This window comes from Xiphophorus hellerii, chromosome 6 (genome assembly GCF_003331165.1).
Source record: "Xiphophorus hellerii strain 12219 chromosome 6, Xiphophorus_hellerii-4.1, whole genome shotgun sequence".
NCBI classification, from domain to species: Eukaryota; Metazoa; Chordata; class Actinopteri; order Cyprinodontiformes; family Poeciliidae; genus Xiphophorus; species Xiphophorus hellerii.
The window spans coordinates 19,895,251-19,922,573 of NC_045677.1; the positions used below are offsets into that span (position 1 = coordinate 19,895,251).

Sequence of the window (27,323 nt, forward strand, 5' to 3'; positions counted from 1 at the left end):
GACGACACCCTATTTTGCGGTCTAGATATTTTATTTTGTATCTCGTTCATGCCTTCAGGCACATAAACATCTGTTTTTCTTTGAATGTTTTATTAGATCTTTATGACAGCCACTTTGGCATTCTGTCAATAATTCATAATTGTCACTTTAAACCCACCACTCATTCCTTTGTTCTTGTTTTCTTCACCATCAGGAGATTCACCCCCCTCTGACAACTCACCTGAAAATCCAAAATACCAGTTTTACTTATTACACTGACATATATATGTAAAATGCAAGATTCCCAGAACGGTCAAAAGGAATGTTTTAAATGCTGTTAATTGTGGTTCTTTAAAAAAGGTAAAAGCTTCACAAAAATGGGAGTTTGGAAAATTGCCATGAAATCTGAGACCTGTGCATCTTTTAACACACAACCAGTTTGTACGTCTGATCACGATGTTGAAGTTTTGTCACCAGTGGAATTGGAAAGTTCAGCTGACGTACCATTCTGCAGCAGGGGACTCTGGTGTGACGTGTTCTCAGGGGGGTTCGCCTGCTTTGGTTCCCCTGGGTTTCCATCTGGTGATCTGCTGACCTCTGCTGACTCTGGCACCTTGCTGTCCAATTTGTTCTCCTTCTGTTCAGGGTATGCAGACTCTGTCTGGACCTCCTGCGGTTCCATAGCTTCCTCCTGCTGAGCTCGCTCTTCTGCTTCCTTTTTAGCTCGTTCTTCCGCTTCTGGAGTCACATAAGAGATTAAGGTTGTTTGGCAAGGTGGAGCCTCTATCAATCAGCTAATATTGACTTAATTTAAGTGCTTTGTTCTGGTTCAGACTCCATACAAAGCAAGATCTTAAAATCTTCTGAAGTTAAAACAACCATTTACACTTTTGACCACTTGAGGGCAGCCAAAACTTGCTTTCAAGGGAATGTTACTGTTCAACACTCAAAAAGGAGAACTGGGCCTCTTTTGGCTCATATTTACATTTCACCAGCAGAAAAAGCTTTACGAATGAGAGGTGCAACATTTTCAACAACCAAGTTGTCCAGTTCTTCCACATTAAACACTTAAGAGTACTAAGACTTACATGACTCAGAACATAGATTCTATCTATATACAATGATTTCATTTGAGTTGGCCTCACCATCTTAGCAAACCTTTGCATCTTAGCCCATATATTAGTTTCAGAATGTTTCGCTGATTTACTCCTTTCAGGCAATTATCACAGCCTTTTCACTTTGTTCTTAGTGCCAACAAACAAAAAAGTGCCAAACACCTTACAATGCTCGCTAGAAAATCTGCCAACTTAGTTTGTTTACACTACCTGCTGCAGAAAAAAATAAATAAAAACAAAGTGAGAAATAATGGTCTGCCCGGGAGAGAGGTAAACATCTGAGTAAAACTAAATTAAACTTCGCTTCAAGCTAAAAGCAGTTCATCTTTATATTCCACTATCTAAACTTTCCCACTATCAGACATGCTGCAGTCTTTAGAGCTTTATATGTTTTGCTGCATATGATGAACTGTGAAGGTTAAACTGTACCTTTGGTAGCCTGGGCTTTCCATCTTTCCCTGTTCTGATAAACTTCCTCATTCCACAAGGCCTTGAAGTTTTTAATGTCCACCGTCAGAAGGGAGCTTTGGCCAGACGAGCTGCTGTCAGATCCCATGCTCTTCACGCTGTGCCTCTTGGTTTCATCTGAGCTAATACTGTTTAGACTGAAAAGAAAAGAAATATATAAAAGATGAACAGCAAAATTCCAAGAAGACAAGTTGACAGCCATAGTTTCTGCTGAGAGGCATCTATGACAGGATATTGTTTGAACTGTAAACTAATAGCATACCACTTGTATCCTTTTAGTTAAGTTGCTAATGATATATGATATTTCCTATTTTTCTTGGTACTAAATCTACAATAAAACTCATACTGATGTTAATATTTTCACAAATAACTTGAAGGAAATAAATGTGAAAAAGGATAAATTACAATATATAAAGCACAAGTGGTAAAAGGTGTATGAGCCCTTTGTTTTTTTCATGTGTCCTCTCTGTGCTGTATAACTAGCTTTCAATAGTGACATAAATGTGATTTCTAGGTTTTGTATTGTTAATAAATTTGCAAAAATCTCTAAAGAACATGTTTCCACCTTGTCACAATGAGGTATTTGTGTGCAAAAGTTTGAGGAAATAGATCAATTTAATACAATTTGGAATAAGGTTGTAACATAACAAAATGTGGAAAAAGTGAAAATCTATGAATACTTTCCGGACGGACCCTCAGGAAGACTGAAAGAGCAAATATAGTTACAGACTACTGAGGCAGAGTTAAATGCTATCAATAAACTGCATGAGGAAAGCTGTAAACACCCAGGAGTCTATAAGCACAGCTGCACTATGCAAGTTTTACACTGTTTGCTTCAACTGGAGCCTCACTGAGTAATGGTAATGATGGCTGTAGAAGAGAAAGACTGGGCTCAAATTTATGTTCAGTTCCAAGCATGGCTGTAGAGCCAGACAGTTAAAGGACTGGTTTATTATCCAATAAAAGTGCTTTCCAAGATGGAAAGTTCCTTTAAACAATCCTTTTCAGTGCAGCTCACTTGTTAAAAACACAATATTAAGGGAACTGTGCCTTACTTATGTGTCACCTCTCAGCCTTGCACGTAGCTGATATAGAAGGAGACTGGAGAAAAAGTACCGAGCCAACAAATTAAACCAGGGGAGAGAAAATCACTTCCTTTTGTATCTCCTCAGGCAAATATGTAAGCCAGGCCAGCTTGAAGGCTCATTCATGATCATGGCTGATGAGCAGAGCTTAACTAGCGTCTCTAAAATGCCAATTTCAAGGTGTGTGGCTCCGCAAGATGAAAGGTGGAGACATTTCCATGCACAGAAATGGATTACTCATGGGAGACTCATCTGCTGTTCTCAATACTTCCATTAGACATGCTGTTGTTGCAGAGGAGCTGTAGAGGTTCAGTCATGCAATTTAGAGAGCTGTTGCTCAGAAAGATTTGAGAGGTGAAGGCTCGAAAACAAGAAAAAATGTTTTATCGTTGATTAAATAGCCTGGAGGATTAAAATCTATTCACATTTATACACAACGCCCTCTGCTTTGCTGTACTACCAAGAAAGCATTTAACAAACATTTTCACCAGAAATTTCTCTCATAACTTACCTTGAGCGTCTAAAGGTAGAAAGACCAGAGTGGGAGGCCTCATCGATGAGCGGAGTGACAATGCGCTCCATCATGTCAGTCAGCACAGTGAAGGTGGGAACCACAATGAAGTCTATGAACCCTAGTGACAAACATTTCAGGAAGAATTATTGTCAGTATGGCTGTGACAGGAAAGAAAACAAATACAAAACAATTAATGGGGAAGAGTTAAAACCACAACAAATACCTTCAATATTGTATCTAAATTGAAAATAATGTCATAAACTTACTAGAATGCATTGTTTCATGAGTATGTATGTTCTCTTTTTTTCTGATGCTTCATTCATTTCGTTTAATTAAACAAATATTATTATTATTTTTACAGAATTTGAACATGTGAACCAAGACTATGCGTCTTGAGGACTGTTTCAGTTTAGTTACTGCTCTGAGTGTGTTCTTTTATCAAATGGACTTTTTTAATCTGCATACTCCAGTGAATGATTAACCAATTACTAAATTAGTTGACAATTATTTCAATACTACTGAAACAACACGATTAATTTGATTAGTTGTTTCAGCTCTAACTATATGCTTTATTTCAAGATTACTTTGAAGAAAGAAAGAAAAAAAACTGGTGTTTTTGTCCTAACAAAAGTAAACAAAATATTAGAAGCCACTCACCAATCTGAGACTGTGCAACCAACGTCGACTTTCTGTCACACAGTGGAGAGAACGGCAGGCCTAGTTCGGCTTCTTTGTCCCCCTAGAAACACATCAATTTCAACAGTAAAGGGACTTTAGATTGGATCCTACAAAAAAATAAATAAAAATACCCCACATCACATAGGCATACAGACAAGCCATTAGACATCCGATTTGTCTGAGCCCCACCCAATATCTTTTCAGGCCACAAATCTGTTTCAATTTCTCCTCCAGTTTGTCGCAAACCACTTAGATGGGCAATGGAGAGGCAATATTCTTTTGAGAAGCTATTTGTTGTCGATTCACATCCCAAGAGACAAAGGCCTTTTAGAAGTAGGCAAGATGACAATGAGAATGAAAATGAAAACAAATATTTACAAAGAAACTGATGAATGGATTGGTGCATCATTTGCTATGTCGCTTTCGATAATGTTTACAAATACATATTTTATAATTCATAGACTACTGTTTTATTGAATAGGACATATTGTACATCTTAAACTTCCATGGTGTCTGTTTCTTTATTTAAATAATACTTATGTATACATAACCCACATATAAAGATTTTTTTCTGAGGGAATCTTCTGCCGAGGTTCTTTATTAAAACAGTTACTCATTAACAACATCATTTTATTCTCGAACTTGAACAGAAGAGACAAAATAAATCAGCTGTAGAATCCTCTACTTCATCTGCCATTAAAAGAAATCTAGACTCACTTCTATAGCCTCTGTCTTTTGTTGACATGCATTTCAAAAACTTCTCTACTTCATTTAGGTGATGCTGATTAAATGATTGGAGTTTTTTCAAGTATGCCAATAACTTGTCAGAAGTTCAACAAACCCTGTGGCCCCTTTGGCGTATATACATTTACCATAAACCCAAACCATTTTTTAAATTTTCTTTAGATAAAACTGGGGTATTTAACACCCAATTGTCAAATTTTGCATAAGGTATGACAATCTTTCAGTCAACCAACCGATTTTCCTGAATCAGTCTTAGTAACAAATAACTAATACACTGCCAGTTTAAAAGAAACACCATCGTACTGACATCAACAGATAATTTATTTTTATTTCAAAAGCTACCAAAGCTTCCAGCGAAAATGCCAGGAGAACTCACTCACCTGTCTGAAGAACTCCTCAAGCAAAGAAGTGGTCCATCGGTGGTGCAGGTCCCAACTTTTGGCTGGATGGCTGATGTCAGCTGTGTGGAGAAGTAGGGAGAGAGCCTTAGGCTTGTCGATGCTGTGAAAGAGGAAAAAGAAAAACAGACACAAATCTTTTTAAAAAATGGAAGGTCATACTTATATTATTCATTTCTCTCTCGAAGATACAGAAATGTTGAATGTTTTATTTGTGGTGGAGAACAACCATAAATATAAAGTTAGACAAAAGTATGGAAGCAAGCTATAGCACAGCTCAGTTGGTTAAATGATAGTCTGTGCAGACAAAACATAGACAAAGCCTAAGTGGAAAAAAAAATGTTAGAACTCTAAGCTCAGGGGTTGTAAGTTATTATGTGATGGCAAAATTGGCAAATAAAAAAACTGATGACACGCATTGAGATTTATTTTATAACAAGTTTGTTCAACAACAACATAAAAATTATAAAAAGACAAAAAAAATTGACAGCTATACAGAACATATTCTCAAGAGATTTTTGTTTAAATTGGATGAAATCACTATAATTAGTACAACAGCTCGAGCTGTTGGTCAAAATCCTCCTGTATCTCTCATTTTATGGAATAATATGAACAGCCACAGACATAATCATTTAATTCTCACCTACACACCTATTGTTCAGCACCAACCGGTGATCAAACGAATGGTGAGGAGGTGGTCATGGAAGCTGAAGAAACTCCAAAATGCTATGATGAGGCCACTGACTGGGACGCACTCAGTGAGTGACACTGTGGTGACATCAATGCCATGACTATGTGACAAACTGCATTATCTGTGGAAAGCACAATCCCCAGCAGTACAATGAGGCGCTTCCACAATAACAAGCCCTAGATTGTCATTATCTGAAAAAGCTGCTGAACATAAGGAAAAGAGCCATCTGGGGGTGAGATACAGAGAGTTACTGAAGAGTGAGCTCAGAAAGCTTAACGATAGTGCAACGTTGTTGACAGTGAAAAGCTAGAGAGCAATCATTGGCAGAACAGTATGTGGGATGTCTGGTCAGAGATGAAAAAGATCTCTTGCTTCGAGGTGAAGGGTGATCAGATTGAGGTAACCCTGGACAGAACCAATTATTTTTGAACAATTTCCTTTAAAGAAGGTAAACTCATAAGGATGTGCAGCATTGCTCTCTCATGCCTCTAGACACACAGACTTCACAGCCTCCTTGAAACCAAAGATTTTCAATACACCATTTAGTGTCACCATAGACCTCAATCACTGCCCTTAACACAGCCTTAGCCACATTCAACATTTATATCAGTATACATAGCAACTTAAACTTGCGTTTTTACTTTCCTCTCTCATGCAGAAAGAAGAAGAGGCAGCTGGAATGACTGAGCACAAAAAGGCTGTAAATAAAGATAATGTTAGCTCCAGGATCGCTATGTGCAACTTCAGAGTACCAGAGTCTGTGTTCTAGACATCCTGTCTTCTGACAGTGACTGAAAAAAACCTCATTCATCTGCCCACAACAGCTAAAGACCAGCCACTCTAATACCCCACATCATAAAAGCAAAGACGTTTTTTTCCTTCTGTATATAAACCCAGACCAGCCGTAGTTTTATTGCTATGACAGAGTCAGAGCTGTAGATGAAACCACTACAACCACTCTCATGCAGACAAATAGGCAAGCTCAATGCCGATGATTATATCCTTTGATATCTCCAGTATTTCAAGGATGAATCTGTCTGCATCACCATGGGAGAAGCTTCTCACATTTAAAAGCACTTAAAATCCTCAGGTTTTGAAACAAAAATAAAGAATGTATGTGGGAGCGGAAGGAGTCAGCAAGACCACCAAAGAAACTGTTATCTCCAAGTCAGCATGTCAAGGACATTTAAGCATTTCATGGCTTCATAGAACGATGCTGTAGAGTTGCCTTACTTAAAGGGGGATTTTCTTGGGGAGTGCCATCTGACCGTGTTAAATCAAATACTAGAACCAGTGATTAAAAGTAGGGATGAACTAATATGAACATTTGGGCCAATATTGATATGCAATATTATTGCAGCTCTGGGAAAAAAAATTAAGAAACCACTGCACTGAACCCCATTGAAAACCTCCTGAATTATTCCACCAAATATTGATTTTTTAACTCTTCCTGAGTTAAAACATTAGTATTGCTGTTTCTAAATGTTCTTTGCATTTTTTGAGGTCTGACAGCACTGCATCATTTTTGCTATTTTGACCATTTCTCATTTTCTGCAAATAAATACTAAAGTTTTGCTTGGAATTTCAGAGACATGTTGTCAGCAGTTCATAAAATAAAAGAACAATGTTCATTTTATTCAAACATATACCTATAAAAAGTAAAATCAGTGAAACTGAACATTTTAAGTGGTCTCTTAATTTTTTCCAGACCCGTATTTCTGCTATGGCCAATTACTGATATTTACCTATATATTATACAGTATGTTATGTATTTTTTTTTTTTTACTTGTTTTGACTACTACTGACTTCACCACTGCTTCTGTCCTTCAGTTAAACTCCCCACAGTGCTGTGCTGCAACAAAACAAATACCACACAACCAACCTCCTGCACTCATCCTCCAGAAACAAATAGCAACAAGATGGGAATACATATTGTTTGATAATATCAGCTCAGTTTTATGTATCGCACCAATATCATCATGTTAGAAATGATATAGGCCCATGCCAATGTTAGAGCTGATATATCCCTAATGTCAGTTCAATGTTCCATATGTTCTATTGGAGTTACCAGCAAATACAGTAAGTTTATGTAAACGGTGAATATTTCAAGTATTGACTTTTCTTTGTTGTCTTTATTTGCCTACTTTTTGACAGCTGGCAGGTTTCAGGCCCACTTTGTGTATGCTTTGTTGGAAGAAGTGGAAAACAATCTTATCTAATTTTCTATTCGTGGCACTGGTGTTCGGCAGAATCATGCCCACCTCATTGGTTCAGAAACAGTACCATATAGAGGCAGAAAGTCATTTTAAAGATGTTTTAAAGATGTTACTAACATTCCAAAATATTGGCAAATATTGTGCAGCCCTTGTGAAAAAAGGCTGCACAGTGGCACAGAGCTGTTGGTAGAGATGTTGCCTTACAGCAAGAAGGTCCTGGGTTCGATTCCTGGCCCGGGGTCTTTCTGCATGGAGTTTGCATGTTCTCCCTGTGCATGTGTGCGTTCTCTCCGAGTACTCCGGCTTCCTCCCACAGTCCAAAAATATGACTGTCAGGTTAATTGGTCTCTCTAAATTCTCCCTGAGTGAGTGTGTGTATGCATGGTTGTTTGTCCTGTCTGTCTCTGTGTTGCCCTGCGACAGACTGGTGACCTGTCGCGGGTAACCTCGCCTCTAGCCCGGAACGTTAGCTGGAGATAGGCACCAGCACCCTTTCCGACCCCTCTAAGGGTGTACAGAAAATGGATGGATGGATGGATGGATGGATGGACTTGTGAAAAGAGGTAGCCTTGCCCCAGTTTTCTACTGTTCTACTGTCTCTGCTATGCATGTTTTTAGTCTAAACTTAGTATTTTTATTGAACAAAAGAAGCTTCTATGCTGCCCTTGTAAAAAGATCACTATCATAAAGTCTTTGGATCATGATGCTTTCAGATGCACTCACAGACAAACAATATTGAAGTTGAGCAAGCTATAAACTGGAGGCAGCACAATTTCCTAGACCTTGACAGTCATTTTTCATGAAGCTTTCACTACAGCCGCTGAATCTTTCTTCTTGAAGTTCTAGATGATCTGAAGAAGTGTTGCTTTGTTAACAATATTGTTTGCACTTACTTTCTTGCATGCAAGGCTAATTAGATGCTAAGGAAAAATGGTGTTATGCTGCTCTTTGGAGTTAGTCATTGCAGAAAAAAGGGGATCAGTACTTCAAGAACATCTGCCCCTGATTGTTCCAGTGAATTTAACTGCACTCATTTAAGGCTTCATTATTGTTATGTATGCTTGTGAATGAAGTTAATACAAATTTTTGTGAAAAGACAGAAATGCGTTTTTGTTTTTTGTTCTCTTGTTTGCAAAGTGAATTTTATGAAATAATACAGGTCGTTTCAGAGACTTGATTACTCCACACAATAATCTTCAAACAATAAGGACCGTCAGCACAAAAATCATGCCATAACATTAGCAACACAGTATTTGCTTCATAGAGCTTCTAGAAATCAATTCATGCTTGGAACTCCTCCGGAGCACTTAGAGGTGACATAATTAGAACAATGACACACAAGTATCTAAATTATATGCCCAGAAGTGCACCCACTTTCACCCAATATCCAGATAAAGCAATGGAATAACTTGAGTCAGAGACAGCTTTATTTCTGCTGCAATAAAAGCTAATAGGTGGTTACCAGTCACACAACACCAATAACAACAGAGAAAACGCCTTTAAGTCAAAATATAGAACATTACTATTTCTTATTTCTTGTGTTTTTGTTCTATCTTTTGTGTACTCTGACCATTTATTTCAGTTTAAATTTCTTGAGGCTCACAGCCAGAGATCAGGGATAAATAAACCATTGCTGCAGAACCTTAACTTGCAAATAAACAACAAACTATAGTTTAATTTTAAATACAACTCATTCATCCATACATGGACATACTCTCCTCCATCCCCATGTCGTTACAGTATGAGACAGATAATCTGTGAAAAGATCTCCTCCACTGTTTGAAGAAAAACCTGGCTACCAGTCAAAAACAGTCTGTCAATCTCATGTACGTGCTGCTAAATGGGCTCGTGGCAAACTAGCTAGTGGCTAGTGGCAAAGAAACAACTTACTGTTTCAGGAAAATTGTTTATCTGTCATCAGTTGCCTGCTAACTAGCCCGAGCATTCATGCCAGGCTGTACTGATGAAGAGAAGCTTTAGTGTAGCAGAGAGCAAGGGCGAAGGCTTGAGGGGATTTGTGAGCAGCAGGTATATAATCTTGATTCACAGCACTAAGATCCTCCTCTGGGCTCTGTTTGGTTGTTTCTAGTTAGCACTGTGAGAAGGCAGAGGAGCTCAACTATTTCACAGATTATCTGTCTCGCTATACTGTCATTACACTGTGACAGTGTAGCAATTTTTATAAAAGTTACATACTGCAGCTATAATAATTTACTGTGACAATAAAAACTTTCTCTACACTGTTTGTGAATAAGATATGAAACAGCTATGGCACTGAGCTACTGATCAACAAGAAAAGCTTAATATGCATTAAGACAGTAAAGAAAGGTTGTGTCTTTTTATAGTGTATATGTAAATCTAAGGTTTTAACATTTTAACATTATGTGGATGCTAAATAATACTTCTAATGTAAGCCATTAAATTTACACTCATAACAGACAATGATCCAAAGAGATAAGAAAAAAACCCCTCTTTAGTCATACTGCCACCATTAGGCTAATCGGTCCTCTGCCCTGGATCACAGCATGAAGATGCATCATCCCACCTCATCAGAAATGGTGTGTAAAATATCACCTGATAACCATATCCTAATATCTTGTTTAATGGACTGATGCATGAACGAACAGCCACAGACAAATATGAAAAAGAGGCAGACTAAATGGAAGAGACACACAAAGTACACAAAAACACTCTACACGTGTACACACAGTACAAGGTTAAACAGGGGTGAGAGTGACTGGCTTCTATTTTGCTGTGTTCCATTTGTGGCAGATTGAGTCTTGAAGTGTGCTCTAAGCAGGCCTGCAGCACACTGGTTTAAATTACTTCACATTAAAGTCTTTTCAGCTTCACCGTCGCCTGCAGACTGCAATCGTGTATATATGTGTGTAAGGACTATACTGGACTGATTACCCTGCAGTCAGCACTTTTTGTCTTAAATATATATCCATATAAGGTCATATATATTTTATATATTATATATGTATGTAATAGATAGATTGGGAGATGTTTTGGATGTTACCATAATCGGAAAAGAATAGTCTGAAGGTTAACAAGTCCCTTGCCGCCTGCTTTTAGTAGAAGCTGTGGCAGTGATGACTCATCATGTTATGTGATAGTTTGTGTGATAGCGCTTTTATTTCTGTTCTCCAGCTGCAACCCTTTATCTGGTTGTACAACAACTGCCAGCTATCTCCAGGGCCCTGTGCTCGAAGTGTGCAAAAAGGAAGTTCTGTTAGGAAGTACTGGAAGTTGCACATAGCACAGTAGACCTCAGGTCTGCCTGAAAATGTTTATAGAAATCATAAATTGAAGTGAATTTTTAAGTGAACTTTACACAATATTTTGTTCTTTGTTTACTGAATGTCTTATCAAGGCAGTATTTTCATCTCATATGCACAAGAAAGCTAAACTAAAATAAACAAAAAGGATCAGAGAAAGAGGAATTCTTTAAAGATAATCTCAGATTAATCCTTAATCTGTTTCTGAGATTTCTCTGCTTTTGGTAGACTGTAATTTTTTCATAGCTTTTTATATTCCTTTTAGGTTTGAATATAATATTAGTCTATTTAAATTCTTGGGCCAGTTTATACTATCATCTACTTTATAGTAAATCGTAAGGCAACTCAGACTTTCTGTGTCAGGCAAGAACTGCATTAACCTAAATTATATAAACATGTTCACTAAAAATACAAATTAACATGACATTCAAGTATTTCAATGACTTAAATTGTCATTGAAAACATATAGAAGTTTATTTTGCTACACTGAATGATCCACAACTTTCCCTTTTTGTTTCAGGAAAGAAACACATGTTCACAGTTTTTTTGTATTGTTTGTTTTGTAGCATACATGCTAATTTTCACGTCAATTAATGCAGTTTTCTAAACAAAAGCCAATAAATGTTAATTTTGCTGTTCATATTTCTGTAATCATAATAGCAGTCATAATAATTGTTGTCTTTCTGTTTTAAATAAACACATTAAATATGTTTTTGCATAAATATAATAAAAGATTTAAAAAATTATACTGAGAAATGGCGGCCTTTTCCTTGTGGTTGTCACTGTGTCAGAATCTCATAGAGGCTAATGCTTAGTTATTAGTTCTGTAAGGCATCAAAGGTTATGTCTTTGGTCTTAATGGTTTTTTTTGTGATTGTTCATAGTACTAACTAAGCCCAACTGCAACGAGACCTCTGTGTGAAAAAATAATGACCCCAAAGCCACCCACATACGCAGAAGAATGTAACCGTTACATACCACCTCACTTTTTACAGAAGTATTAATGGATGCCATCGTCTATGGATCAATGTTGTGACAATATTGTCACAACATGAGTAAAGCTAATAGTCAGAACCTTTTATGGAGCATTGAATGTAACTTCTGAAGTCTGTTTGGATGTGCAGTAACATCAGGAGTGTTGGGATTGGGATGTGATGATCTTCACTGACAGATTTCTTTCATAATTAGCATTTTCAGCCATTTTTTACATCTGCATTTTATGTCATTAATGACTTAAAATCAAATAAAGTGCAACATGATCCTTCAGACTGCAGACGCTTTGAAAATAATCGGATACATATCTGATTTAGTACCACATATGGGAGAGGCCAAATCAGATTTTCTTTTGGGTAAAAAGGTCAGAATTGGGCCATTCAGACAGCCATGAAAAAGTTGAATATGGCTTGCATATAGGGGAAAAAAAATTTACATTTGGATCACATTCCTGCCGCGTAAACGCAGCCAAAGCAGCATTGTTACAGCAGCGACAGAATTGATTTTAAACCAACTGACCCTTCAGGTTGCTGTAGATAATTCTTCATGGCTTTAACCTGCTGGAAGTGACAAGACATATCAGTAGCCAACACCATCTCGATCACCAAAGCACGCAGCTCTCTGCGAAAGACAAGGGAGAAAAAAATAATTAGTTACAAGCAGTTAAATCAATGTTAAACTTGCAGGTTCTAAAGGCTGAAGTATTCCAAAAACAGTTATTAAAATAAATAAGAACTATTTATAGTAACGAGTCCTGGCTTGAGTACACCTGGAATCAGGTGAATTCAGTCATGAGTGTCATTGAATCTTGAGGATGATCTAACTAGTCGCATTTATGTCAAACATAGTTGACATGGGGCTTAAGATTGGTGAATAATGGCTTTCTGCAATCTTTCTCGGAGGGGGTTTTCATTCCCTTTACAATCATTTAAGTACATTAGCGCTATGTGAAACGGACCTCCAGTCATCCTTGGAGAGGTTGTAGAGGATGTTCATTTCATCGTCGTCCTGCAGTAGGCGATAGGCTGCGCTGACGTGATGACTCTCCAACACTGAGCGATCGTTGTAGAGGATGGCTGTGTCTGACCTTACAAATGAAGAAAACGTAAAACAACTGTGTTTGATTGGTCTTTGTAGGTATCAAAAACACCTGAGAAATTAATACATATTAATTCACTCTGGCAAGAGAATCATTAAACATGACTAACCTTTATATAACTTTTTGGAAAATATAGAATTTTGACTCACTCTGGATGATGAAAATACTGCATCTAAAATAAATTTATTGTAAAATGACTTTCATTATTTTCTCATCCTCCTTGTAAATTTAGATGAACTTTCACCTAATATACAAAGGAATTTTCTTTAAAATTATTATTAAACTTGCATGAAAATCATACAACAGAATGTTGTAGAATTTACTAAATTTCTAAGAGAAGTTAAATTTCTGCTTTGTCTATTTGAAATTTTCCAAGTTTTGTCATCTTACAACCACAAACCTGAGAGTGTTTTCTTGGAAATGTGTGTGATAGAACTGTAGTGAACAAATATAGTGTATAATTGTGAAGTTAAAGTTGATACAAACAAAAATCTGTTGTGTTGGTAATCTGACAAAATGTGAACAAGTTCACAGATTTGGGTAATTTTAAAAGCACTATGCAAGCCAATGTTTCTTCCAGTTTTAAACTTCAGCTTTTTAAAGTAAAAGCTGAACATTTACAAAAAGCTTCGACTTTTGAGTCTGTCTACAAATCCATCCTGTTATTATTACACTGCGGGCGATCACAGTATGAATGTAAAGCCCCCTTGCTGTAAATGAAATCATTGATTGGGTGAGTCAGCGCCATGCATTTTTGATTTTATCATCCATTACCTTGTCTGGATATGGAAGTTGTTTGTGGTCCCTGTGTGCTCGTAGTCGTGCACCGCAGCCGCAAAGATCATGGCGAAGATCTCTAGTTCAGTCAACCAATGCTGGAGGAGGGGAAAAGGAGATGTGACGGAGGGCGAGGAAAACATTAAGAAAATTATATAGCAGAGGAGTGCAGAAAGGAAGTCAGACAGATGGAAAAGTTGAGGCATTTGACGGGCAAGAAAGATGAGGAAGTAATGAATGCAAGAGAAAAGAATGGACATAGATTAGGCAAGAGAAATGAGAATCCAGTGATGGGGAATACAGGGAACGGCACATTAGGCCATAAAGATATTATGGAGGAATATAATATAAAAAATTCAGAGAAGAATTTGGCATGAGGAATACATTAGCATCAGGAATGAAAGCAAACAAATGGGGAAAAGAAGGTACCAAAAAGGTTAGGAAAGCAAAAATAGAGAACTCTAGATAAGATAAGGTCTATTGGGAAACAGCATCCTATAAGCCTCCCTCCCACTGTTCTTTCTCTCACCGTCACTCTGGTTTTCACAACGTATAAATATAAATAAAAAGGTCATGCTCTCTGTTATTCTTTTACGAGTTAATGCTATCAAAAGGTCACAGAACACACCATGCTTTCAATTTCATAGGTCAAGTTCAGACCTTTTTAAGTGCAGTTTCTGAGTACAGCAAACATCAAAAGAGAAGATCACAGGTATTACGCATGAGCAAATCAGTCAATTTTAACTCAAACACAAAAATTCCAGGTTTGTCAAGTAAAATCCCAAACTACATGCAGCATGAAGCTGTAGATTTCTCAAAGTGATCAAATCACTTCTAGCTGTACTAATTTGAAATTAGGTAGAGCAGTTGTCACTTGGAGCAGCTTCAAACATTCAGCATGTAGAGGAGAAGAATCTTTATGAGTCCAGGCAGAGCATCTGCAGAGTGCAGCATGGGATGAGGTCATGTTCAAATTTGATAATTCTTGCAACATTTGAGTAGCATGTGTATAAATTGTGTAGCAGAAGGACATACATGCAATGCAGGTGAAATTTTAAGAGGTGTGACAATCATGCCATATACTTTTTTGACATGTCCAAACAAATCCATGGCAACCTACACTGCAATATAATTTGTAGGATAAAATGACAGGCAGATATCCAAAAGTATAATTTCCTTCATTTTAAACCTTTGTCAATTTAAACCTCCAATTTATGGGGCGTGCTGTGGTGGCGCAGGGGGTTAGCACGCCCCACGTTTGGAGGCCTTAGTCCTCGAAGCGGATGTCGCGGGTTCGACTCCCGGTCCCGACAACCTTTGCCGCATGTCTTCCCCCCTCTCCTCACCCTCCTTCCTGTCTGCCTACTGTCGAAAAATACGAGCCACTAGCGCCGCAAAAACTCTTCGGAGAAAACAAAAAACCCTCCAATTTATAGTTTTGTGCTGTCACGTCTATTTTGTCTTTCTTCAAATTTAACTGCATCCTATTTTGGAAGACCCAGTATTTTACCCTGTTTCTATTTATTCTAGTTATGATGTCTATCTAGACTAGTTGTTTAACATGAAATGTGACAGATTGTGACTCCTAATCAAGCCAAAATAACTCTAAACAACCTTCTTCTGGTATCATGTTACAGACATAAAAAAACATTTTTCTGGGTGAGTGCACATTGAGGCATGTATGGTATATTACAGCCTATCACAAACATTTTCACTTCATATCAAACTTTCTTAAGTCTTAAAATTTGAGAAATAAAACTGCAAAATTGAAAAATTTAAAAATGGTAAAAGGGTCAATAGACCAGCAACCATCTGACATACCCTAGTTTATTGTGTGTGTGTGTTTATTTACATTTTGTAGGATTAGCTGGATCCAATGAGTGTATGAAATATAAAAGACACAATGGTGAGTGGGCAATTCCTTTGAGATGAGCATTCATGACTGCACTCACACACCCAGTGAGGGGATTTAGCTCAGGGAGCCAGGTCGATATTGGTGACTAATCAACAGTGGGTAATGGGGTCATTAAAGACAGGGTGGGGACAAAATGGTCAATCCACTGCTCTGTAACTCTTCATAGAACAGTTTTATGAATGACCTTTTGATTGTTGATTTAGATGAGTCTGGAGGGTTTTTTAAAAATGATAAATGCTGCTCTCTTGCTCTCCCATGAGACAGTGGTCGGAGAATGAATGTGACTTTACTCCACAAGGCAGAGCCCAGAGAAACACACCGTGTAGGCAGCTGTCGCAGCCACCTTATTAAGGTGATTAAGTAAAAACAGTGGGAATGGGGGTGGCATTCTCTTTGGAAAGTCATAGACTTTGAAGTCAGGGTTGGGTTTTTCATTTTGAAATGAATGTTGTGTCATATGTGCCCTCAAGTTACTTCTGTGAGAAGCTAAAGAATGTAGGTCAGAACATGTTACCAAAAAAAACTATCAAAAACATGTGTAAATGTAGTCACCTTAAAACAAAGGAGTTTTTCTTTTCTTTTCTTGAAGTGACCATACATTTTCAGGATAAATAGTAAACTACAATTTTATGGCAAAAAAACCAAAAAAAAACCAAAGGAAAAAAAAACAGTAAAACATCTCATCTATCTACGTAATTTTTATCTGCTTAGAAACTGAATGTCAGGAAAAGCTGCAATTATGCTGGCATACGTCAGCTGACAGCGATGTTCTGAATACCAATGGGATAAAAATCCCTTTCATTTTACAGGCTTAGCTTCAGTCCAATGCGCTTTCCCTGTTGGAACTCAACCTCAACGCTCAACTTGTTTCTGTAGGTGCTCAGAGCTTAGACAAATTATGCAATCTAAGCCGCATGTTTCTTACTCACCACCATGCCAGTTTTGAGAAGCAGGTAGTGTACAGTCTGGGTTACATCAGCAGCATGGATCAGGTTGTGGTAGGGATTTTTATGTTTGCTATATCCCACTTCCAGGGCTTCCACGAATGACACCACCGCAGAGATCGGAATCTGAAAATTACAAAATCGAAAGAGTCTGTGAGTTACTAACACTTAGAGCAAATCCTAAAGCTAACTTGTGACTTAATGGGTGCAGCATCGGAAACCGATGTCATAAAATCATCCATCAGAATCACTTGAATTACAGCATCTTATGATTACATATTCATATCTGCTTTACAGCCTGTGTCATTTACTGCCAGATGCTATCAGTACCAGTGGATTGTTATAAGCTATTAGACGTTGTGGAAAATGAGCTGCACAACTATTAAAAGCAGATGAAGTGTGTCTAAACTCCACTATAAAATTATCATTGCTGGAATAAAACAACATAAACTTGGTCTTAAGGGACTGTAATTGTGTGCCTGCTTCCATCAATTTGGAAATGTAGAAGGTTCTTGTCAGGATTGAAGAGGGCTTCTTTAACCTTGTTTTAATGGCATGGAAATATAAATGACCCGTGATGCAGAAAGTTACATCTTTGAGAGTTTACCTTGAAGCGGCTTATGAGATCATATCTTGTGAGCAACTCATAGAATATAAATTTAAGAGCGTGATCCCCGCTGGCCTCATTTAGGGCAAACACATCAAACGACCATTTGTCAACATTCTGTGAAGGAGAGAAAAAAAAAATAAAAAATCAAAGAATTCAACTTTAAGTCTGAAGCAATATGCAGTAATTTATAAAAGTATTATTACTTTATGGAACAGGCCAAAAAAAGCATAATTGTAAAGTGAAGAGGAAGGGATACCTCATTTATCTTACCTCATAAAAAATACATACAAACAAATGTTTATTAAGTCATTAAAAACATGGCACACTATGATCCTTCCACTACTTCATGTCTTCTTCGTGGTTTGCGCCAGTGGTGATATCTGGTTGTTGATCATGTGATTCATGTGAGGGTAAAAACGTGTTTCCATTGCAGTTTTGTGAAATAAACCAATTTCGATATGGCTGAAAAAGCACCTCATCCTGGTGCCAAAACATTTTATCCAAAAACAACAGTATTTTTGAAATTGGTGTGTTTCCACTAAGCAAACTTATTTTCAAATTGTGCAATTATATGGTCAATGGAAACACAGCTATTGAACCTAAAAATAAAGGCAGAGCTACCATGGAATTTGGATGAGAGCTTATCTATATGTTAGAAATGAAAGCATATTCACTATGAGTGTAAAAAAATTGCTTTCCATCCAATCACACTGAGCTTGGAGTATGCAGTGTAAGAACAATTGGTTCACTTTCTCTAAGCCTGGTAGACATCATCCCAGAATACTTACAGGTACCATCCTAGCAAAGTGTTGTTCTTTAAAACTTCATGAGAGCTGAATGCATACCAAACTGTGCACTATATATAATGTGAAAACCATGTACCCTTTTAATCGATTTCATACTCAGCTACTAACTAAGATGTTCTGCTACATAAAATTCTTATAAGAATTAAATAAAATACATTTAGGTTTCTTTGCAAAATGTGGAAATGTGTAGTGTATGAATGCTTTTGAAAGCCATTATAAATGTACCTACCTAAAAGTAAAGATGAACATAAAATAAATTATTCAAATAGTTTACATTGCATGAGGATTTTTTTTTTCTTTTTGTTTGATTTTGTGTATATGCATAATGTTTATACCTTAAGAACAGATATGACAGATGCAGGGTAGCTGAGTCCCACCATATTGGAGGTGCGTCGGTACATCCTGTTTGGATGAGATAAAGACATCAAATTCAGAGCCTTGCTGAGAGTAAATATCTTAAGAAAACACAGTGCCCCTAAACCACAGCTTGGGATGTTCCCCCACCACGACTAAACCTTCAACTAATTGCATCTCAGACCAAAAGAGTGATACAATAAATAGAAATTTGCAAATGAATGAATATTGCTTTACAGTTTTTCCAAATGAAAAAAATAGGTTTGTAGTACTAGGAGGTTGGAGTATTGTTTACAATGATCAAAACTGACAAAATAAGATGTGTAGTTTTCCATTAAATTAGTAATGGCATTCAGTAAAAAGCTGTGTAATCCAGTAAGTCAAACTTTTGCTTATTACTATAAGACATGATTCAGTTCCATCAAACCAATAGAACTGACATAATATTTTTATCTCAAAAGGTTAAATCCCATTAAACATGTAAATAAATACCAACAACTTAGATTGCAACACATAGTTCCCCCTTGTTACACTTATTCTCCCTTTTCCCACTGTTACCTTATAGAAACAGTGGAGTGGCTTCAGAGAAAGTAAATGAAGAATGATTATAGCTTGCATGGTTTTGGATGTTACTTTGTGATGAAGCTCCACCTTGGAAAGAGAGCTGGCTGACTTGTTGCGATTCGACAGGTTTGTCAAGGCTTTAACAATGCATCATTGTCTAAGGCAGGGGTCGGCAACCAGCGGCTCTAGAACCACATGCAGGCTCTTTAGCGCTGCCCTAGTGGCTCCCTGGAGCTTTTCAAAAATGTTTGAAAATTGAACAAGATGGGGGTGGGAAATATATTTTTTGTTTTAATATGGTTTCTGTAGGAGGACAAACAGAATAAATATAAAATTTCAACATTTCAGTCAAAGATTTGTGACGTCTGTGACGTTTCTTTCAGCTAGGCAGGGTGCGAGGCAGGTGGCTGTTGTAAACAAACTGACGGGTGTGTGGTGGGCCATGGATGGCAAAGGGGAAACGAGGAAAATAGCTGAAAAGAGATTCTACAATTCTTGGACTGAATCATTTGCATTCATTGCCAATGCGGAAGGATTACCTGAATGTTTGCTCTGTAACGAGTAAGTTGACAAATAACAAAAAGGGTACTGTACTTTCCCTGACTATAGAGCGCACCTTACTATAAGCCGCACATTTGGGTTTTTTTGGAAAAAAACAACAAAAAAATGTAAACGCACATATACATATAAAAGCTGCACAGGTCTGTAAGCTACATGGTTCAAAGCGTGGGGAAAAAGTAATGGCTTATAGTCCAAAAAACATGGTAATGCAGAAAGACATTTCCACGGAAGGCGCTACATTAGCTGCCGCGTCAAGATTGAAGTTACATCTTACAAGCTCGATGTTGAGAAGCTGTCCATTGAGGTCCGTAAACAGAAGTAACATTAAACACAGTAAGAACACAATCCTGCCGTAGTCACATATTTGTAAAAAAGTGGCTGTTTTTATAAATTGATTAGTAATTTTTGTCAGTATATATTTAGAATGACACTTAGCGATATTATTGTGTTTAACATCTTCAGGTCCGAGGATGGTTGCGTGTCAAAAGAGAAGAGGATGCTGCTATGTTTTACCGTTGCACTGACTTGCTTTGCATTTGCACAGAAATCAAACTTAAACTGTATTCATTTTATATACTTTACCTTTTCAAAAGGCTACTGGTTTATTTTTAAAACTGCAGGTTGTGTTTTATTGCACTCCGTTTGTTGCCCAAATAAGGGGCACATTAAGCACGTTCAGTTTTGTTGTTTTTTCGATCACACACTTAACATGACTATTTACAAGGAGCAATCGTTGTTATGCAAACTGCATTTGGGAGCACATTTTTTGAGTTCCAAAACAAAAAATATCTTTCCCTGTCGAATCGTCATAATAAAAATGACATCAAAAATCTAATTACTTTATTGCATTTATTTAATTTTATCAGTACAATGAAACATAATACATTTATAATGTAACGGGAGGTAAACTTAAGGCACCATCGTACAACAGAATAGTCACGTGGTGCGTCATTCCTTCCAGGAAGCACTGCAGGGAAAATAAACATTTAATCATGAATGCTCATAAATGTACGCACTTAGTAATTTTGATAATAGGCTAAAGTAGCCAACATAAACACTTAAAGCCTGTGTTGCCTTCATTATGAACCTTATATAATTCACTTTTAATTTTTTGCGGCTCCAGAAAGATTTGTTTTTTTGGTCCAATATGGCTCTTTCAACATTTTGGTTTGCCGACCCCTGGTCTAAGGTAATGCTGCACTGTGCAATAGCTGCAGACATCTCAAAATCAACATTTTTCAAAGATAAAAGGTTTCATACTTCATAGTAATCATACTGTACAAGAAGTACAAATGTCCTGGAATATCCTCATAGCTTATGCCCACAACACTTTAATTGTCAAACACTGAACACTAAAAACATTCTGCCCAGAATATGTGTGAAGAACAAAACCCAAAAACTCCCAAAGGGACCAAGAACAGAATGACACCATTTGGTTTTTGAAGCCCTGGGAGAAAGGAAACATTTCTCTGTTGTTGCATAATGTTCATGGTCCTTTAGTCTCCCTGTGTTCTATTGGGTCCAGTCCCTTCAAATGCTGCTACCAATAGTAAACATCCTCTTTGGTACATGTGGTAAATTGGTTTCATTCAGCATCTTCTCACACTTACTATGGGATTTTCTGCTGTATTTGCGCCTCCTGTGTACATGAAGATTGAGTTTTCAGTGTGTGTGTGTGTATCTGTCTGTCTCACCTTGTCCAGACTGTTTCCATTAAACTTAAAAATATGAGCTTAAGAAATGATATGACTGTGAGAAAATAAGTAAAAAAGCATCTTTTTAGCTCTGTTTTAACCATGCTTGGGATATTATTTTAGTTTATAAGTGCCAATATTTTTGCTGAATTTTCAGATTGAATTCTAGCGAGGATACAGATGAGTCAACCCCAGAGGGAAACCATATCAGTTTTAAAAAATATATCCATTGTAACATACCTCAATCCTTTTCAATATTCTTGTGCTTTTCTGGTTATTTATGTTGACCTTTTTTATTAGTTTGACTATTCACCTTTTTACTTTTTTGCAGCTATTTTGCCTGCCTGACATTTGGATTCTGATCCATTGTTATATATAAGGTGACACAAGTTAAAAAAAAAAAAAAAAACTTTAGCAAATAAAGATTTGCTAAAGTTTACACCTACACAACATGCAGGTGTAATAAAGGTATTTTTTTCTAACAACATTGCTCATATCTCAGAACACATGACAAATTTTAAATTGAAGCATGTAAATTCATAATAAAATTAACATACAGAGCAGGCTGACTGATTAGCATAAAGCCAATAAAGCTTTACTACTCAAAATCAAATAGTAAATTTCACCTACAGTCACAAAGTTCATGAATTATGCCCTTACTCATGTTTTATGCAGAGCCAAATTAAAGATGTTGATAGAATTTCTTTACCTCCCTCCAGGCAGCTTTTGTCTGGGCTCACAAGTGATAGATTTGCAGCTCCAAGTGACTGCCCATGTAAATTATTTATGATCTGCAATTGCTTGGTTATTTGAGGTTGTGAAAATGCTTTATTACATCATTCAAACTTTACCTCTCGACAAAAATTCCAGCCTGCACGGCGTGGACGATGCTCCGGAAACGGGGCTTTTCTTCATTTCGCCGGAGCATTAGGCCCATCTGCCTGGTGAAGGTGGAGGCCAGCCAGTCTCGCACCTCCGAAGGCACAGACTCTGACTGGATGTCACTGAGCTCATCTTCTGTGTCCACCAATCGCCTGAATGAAGAGATGGAAGTATAAGACTGAAAGGATTTTTAAAAGAAAAAAGATCAGCTATATGAAGATGAAAGATAAGAGATTCACTGTGGATAAAGCATAAGTTCTAGGATTTTTTGATTCACCTGTCAATCAAATGTATGACCTGTTATGTCATATATTTGATAAATCCAAAACATCACAGAAACCCCATAAGGCTTCATACAAATCCTATTGGGTGACATAATTCTCCATAACGTGTCCAGGATCAAAAGCAAAGCCTGTTTACGTTCAGAAAAAGCATTCACATCCCACTGATAACGATGGTACTACATGAATCCTGCACTTGATACTTCATCATCCTTTCTCCTGGACTGGAGTCAGCCTATTGCTGACCCTAATCTGTTTGAATCTAGATGATGAGAGGTTTACATAATTCCCAAAGCCTGGTCAGAGCTCATATTTTGAACTGTCACTCAACTATTGACATTTATAGACCAACTTTATTTTTTAACTTCAATTATATCTAAAAAAAGATTTATAAACATACAGCCAAATTTTCTTAGGTCAGTCATTTAAATGTGAGGTCTTGTTAAAAGTACATACCAGCTGCCCACGTTAGCCATGCAGACATTCGGTGATGCAAGAATTGAAAAAAAAAAAAAAAAAAAAAAGTAACAAAAAAAACAACATAAGACTAGCTATGATAGACAGACACACACATGCTCACAACTCCACAGTAACTAAATACTACTGAATGCTATGCATGATAAACAACAAAGTCTTAGCTTCCACTTAATTTGACTTATTTTATTCTAGAAATAATAAAAACAGAACATGAATGTGAAGAAAAATAAAATACATAAATAAATTATAGATAAAAATTATGAGATAAAGAAATAAAGAAACTATAACCACAGTAAAAAACAAAATATTTCAAGTCAGTTTTTAATTGGTGTATTTAGTTTTGCAGGGTTTGGTAATGAGAAGTGCATTTCTGTCGTTATCAAAGAATTAAGTATACCTAAAGTCAGTCCCTTCTACAATATTAATGTTTTTCTTACCTTGTCTCCTCAATGTAAACCGATTCGAGCACCGATGCTGCATACTCCAGGTTTTTCTTGAGGTCAGCAAGGGAAGCTTCTCCTCTCTCCAGTTGCTTCACCAGACATCGTAATCTAAAACAGAGATCCAGCAGTCACTGAATAAATGGGATTATGCTTCTATGTTACTGACATGACAAATTAATTGTAAATGATATTGGATTAATCTTGTTTGGGGTCTATGCACCAAGAAATTCTTTGCCTTGTCAAAATACAGCTTTCTTCTGTTGAAAAAAGTAAATAAAAGCTATAAAATCAATATAAGATGTCACAATATGGCCACCTATACTGGTCACTTTGTTCTTGGTCAACTATGATCTACTTTTCTTTTTAATTTTTATTATCTTGTCCTTCTGAGCAAACTATATTTAAGTCTGTGTGTTTTTATTTTGCTCTTTTTATGAATTTTAATTTTTTTAAGTATTGTGCACCTGGTCACTATTAATCATGTCAATAGTGATTACCTATTAACATTGTGTTTGACAAGAAAGCAAACTCACCTCACTGTAACCAACCCTATCTAATTGTGTGTATATATAAAGTAGACTAATTAAACTGTATCTCATTCTCTTTTAAAAGGAATGGCTCTACAATTTGTCTAGAATAACTCATTTTGTTTCTTCTATGATGGCTGCTACTTTAATATGTTCAGGTGGCTTTACTCTGTATGAAATAAAGTTCTTAAGCAATGTGGATAGTATAGACATTATGTCAAACAAAAATTTTCCTCAAAGTAAGCATTGTGACTTTTTAAACACAACATCATCTAAATATCCAGCAGAGAGTGACTCATCCCTATACAGTCCAAACACTGAAGCACCATGTGCTCCTGTGAAATAGCTTCTGACACTGTGACAAGCTCTATTTGTAAAAATACCTGCAAAACTAGGTCAGTGTCACTGATTTTACCTGCATCTGCTTTGCATCCAAATTAGCATATTTTAAGGACTGAAGTAGTTATTTAAAAATAAATTTTTCTGAAATATAGCTTTGATATTCAAGCTAAAAAGCATTCAGCGTTAATGTTCAGTTAAACTGCAGGATATTTTCTTATCATTTCCTTGTGAAAATTGATTCAGTACAAGAGAGTTTGAAACGTGTAACCATATTTCTACACCATTGTTACAATCAAAACCTTAAATGTGTTTTTTTTTTTTCATCTGTATTGGAATGTTATGTTACAGACCACACTATACATACCACATACATTACACACACATATATATATGAGTGTGGTGTAAAAGAAGTGTTGCTTCGGTATTTATCTCTTTCAGCTGTGCCCATCTGTTATCTATGTCATTTAATAAATTGGGTTTCTTTTTGTTCTATTCACAATTTAATGTTTATGCTACACATAAGCATTATGTCAGAAGCACTGTTTGTTTTTTATTAGTGAAAAATGCTATATAAATAAAATATGTAAAAAAGCTAAATCATATAGAAATCACTGAAAATATCAAATATAAGCTTGTCTATACAATAGTAATATGTCTGACATAATAAACTTTATTCTTCTATTCAATGCCAACAATAGAATTAAAAGTGGTGGCTTCAATTAGCACACTGTCACCTCTTGCTGTACGCCACCTGTTGTTCTGTAGGTAGTGAATGAATGCCCAGAGAGGTTACTGTTGATGATGAATTATTAAAAGGAGCTGCGGGTGATTTCCGAAGAATTCATTGATCACTTACATTCCCTCGAAGCACCTGCCCACTCTCACTACCAACCAAGAAATAACAACAACTTGAGTATTAGGAGGTCTTAAAACCTTATCCGAGTTTAAGTAGCATCTCTGCTCATCTAGGATATTCTGGATAAAGAAAACATAACATGTATTGAACATCACAAGAACTGTTTACTATTTAAATGCTGAAAAAAAAGAGAATGCTGTCATCAAATTACTATAGAAACAAAAGACTGATGACTCAGTGTTACATTATCCTTCAAATTGCAGGAAGACAAAAATATATCTAAATATGTTAATTTGCTCATAAACAGTTCTATGCATAGATGGCTTTAACTTAGCATAAGCAAGTGAATACAAAACTGTAACCCTCCTATTGTTGTGCTTATTAGTTGGATGCCACTAATGATGGCTATTAAGAACAGCTGTGTTCTAGTAATGTTCACTCCTTGTGTAGAAAAACAGAGAAAATGCAACATTACATCTTCTTGAACAAATTGCATAATGCCACAAAATGAATAATTTGTTGTGTGACTTGTCAATTTGTTTTGACTTTGTATCTTGAAGGAATGGTTGTTTGAAAGGTAATATTGAAAAATTGTCTCTCTCACAACAGCCTGGACAGGATGTCCAACCAATTATTTGTTCAAGGGACTTATTATTCTGTAGACTTTAGGCATCCAGGGAAGCTTTCTAGCGAGTGATTGCTTTTTGTGAGAGAACAAAACAGAAAAAGAAATGTTTTGTACTGTAGATTGAAGGACAAACAGTGATGTTTGACAGAATTGAAAAAATAAACTTGGTGAAGGAAGTACTCTGTTAAAACATGATTAAAATAACAGAGGCAGCAGTGAGAAGCTTAGCTCCAGGATTGTCAATAAATGACAATGCCAACAAAACAAAATCAGCCCATTTCACCTGATGCCTTTGCCAATGGAGCCAATGTACTGTGCTAATACTATGAGTCAGGGCCCAAGTAACTCCTGGGCACAAATCATTTGAAATATTCAGTGCCTGAAAAAAAATTGGGATTGCATAGCAGGAATTCAGCTTTTCTTTGGCTAACCACTTGAACTGAATTAGATTTTTTCACTTAAACCCAACAAACAGCTCAGTGTCTGATCCCCACATGTTTTCACTTTTTTTCAAGCTTTTACTTAAAATGTAGCTTTTAGTATGAAGATCACTCTTCAGGGTAAGACGTAATCTTACATACAGAGCACTTTTACTAATTCTGGACATTAGTAACTCTGCCCAGGAAAGCTCAGTGAATTAGTATATTATTAACGCAATTTATTTCAAAAATTAAACTCAAAGAAGGGAAACTTGGTACCTTGTGGATTTGTGGTTATTTTGGTAATTTGATTTTCCTTTTAGAAAACACTATTCAAAAATAAAGCAAGTAGCTTTTTTTTTTTAAAGAAACCAAGAATCAATGCGGAATTGTGTTGTTACACCACGAGATGAATTTGATGAGATTTTCATTGGTCCCCTATTTTATATTAATGTTTGTATGTAAAATTATAAATTATTCTTCAATAGTTTCCTAATCCTGTGACACAGTCAAAATCAAAGCTTAATTTTTACTGTGCTCATTTTGTATTAAAAAGGCTTTTGTTGTGTTTCAAATTTCTGAGAAACTCAATTTTGACTTTCCATCGGCTATAAACCACAAAAATTAAAAATAAGAGAACTAATTCCAACCACTTCCAACTTGTTGATGATATTCTATTTGACAATTTAGTTGCATTTGAGTATTTGTGCATGTCAACCATGAGCTAAGCACAATTGTTGTCACTTCATGTCAAACCGCCCTTACTATGCAGGAGTGATGCTTAATAGTCAAACAGTGGAGACAGAATTATCAGAGCAAATACTTGTGAAGACAAAATGAACATACAATTTATGTATGGGCTTTTTGATTTAAATTAATACTGCTCTTACTACTGTCCTGAGAATATTGTTCATACATATAGATGAGAAATAGTTGACAGAAGTGAGTAATACAATGAGGATATTGGATTTAGTTTTAAATG

General features: G+C 36.5%; 1 protein-coding gene across 5 annotated transcripts in view; it reads right to left on the bottom strand.

The window, feature by feature from the left end:
• The window catches only part of pde1cb (phosphodiesterase 1C, calmodulin-dependent b), a 101,705-nt gene that overhangs the window by 4,002 nt on the left and 70,380 nt on the right, over nt 1–27,323 (bottom strand). For 4 of the 5 annotated variants that reach the window (XM_032565881.1, XM_032565883.1, XM_032565885.1 and 1 more), the window contains 14 exons: nt 23,564–23,677; nt 22,338–22,520; nt 18,649–18,715; nt 17,505–17,621; nt 16,883–17,023; nt 14,036–14,136; nt 13,121–13,249; nt 12,682–12,783; nt 4,964–5,084; nt 3,819–3,900; nt 3,159–3,279; nt 1,524–1,699; nt 484–717; nt 158–220 (listed from right to left, as the gene is read on the bottom strand). In XM_032565881.1, coding sequence (XP_032421772.1) covers nt 158–220; nt 484–717; nt 1,524–1,699; nt 3,159–3,279; nt 3,819–3,900; nt 4,964–5,084; nt 12,682–12,783; nt 13,121–13,249; nt 14,036–14,136; nt 16,883–17,023; nt 17,505–17,621; nt 18,649–18,715; nt 22,338–22,520; nt 23,564–23,677 — 1,751 coding nt within the window. The remainder of the gene's footprint in view (nt 1–157; nt 221–483; nt 718–1,523; nt 1,700–3,158; nt 3,280–3,818; nt 3,901–4,963; nt 5,085–12,681; nt 12,784–13,120; nt 13,250–14,035; nt 14,137–16,882; nt 17,024–17,504; nt 17,622–18,648; nt 18,716–22,337; nt 22,521–23,563; nt 23,678–27,323) is intronic. The other variant, XM_032565882.1, reaches the window with a different exon arrangement.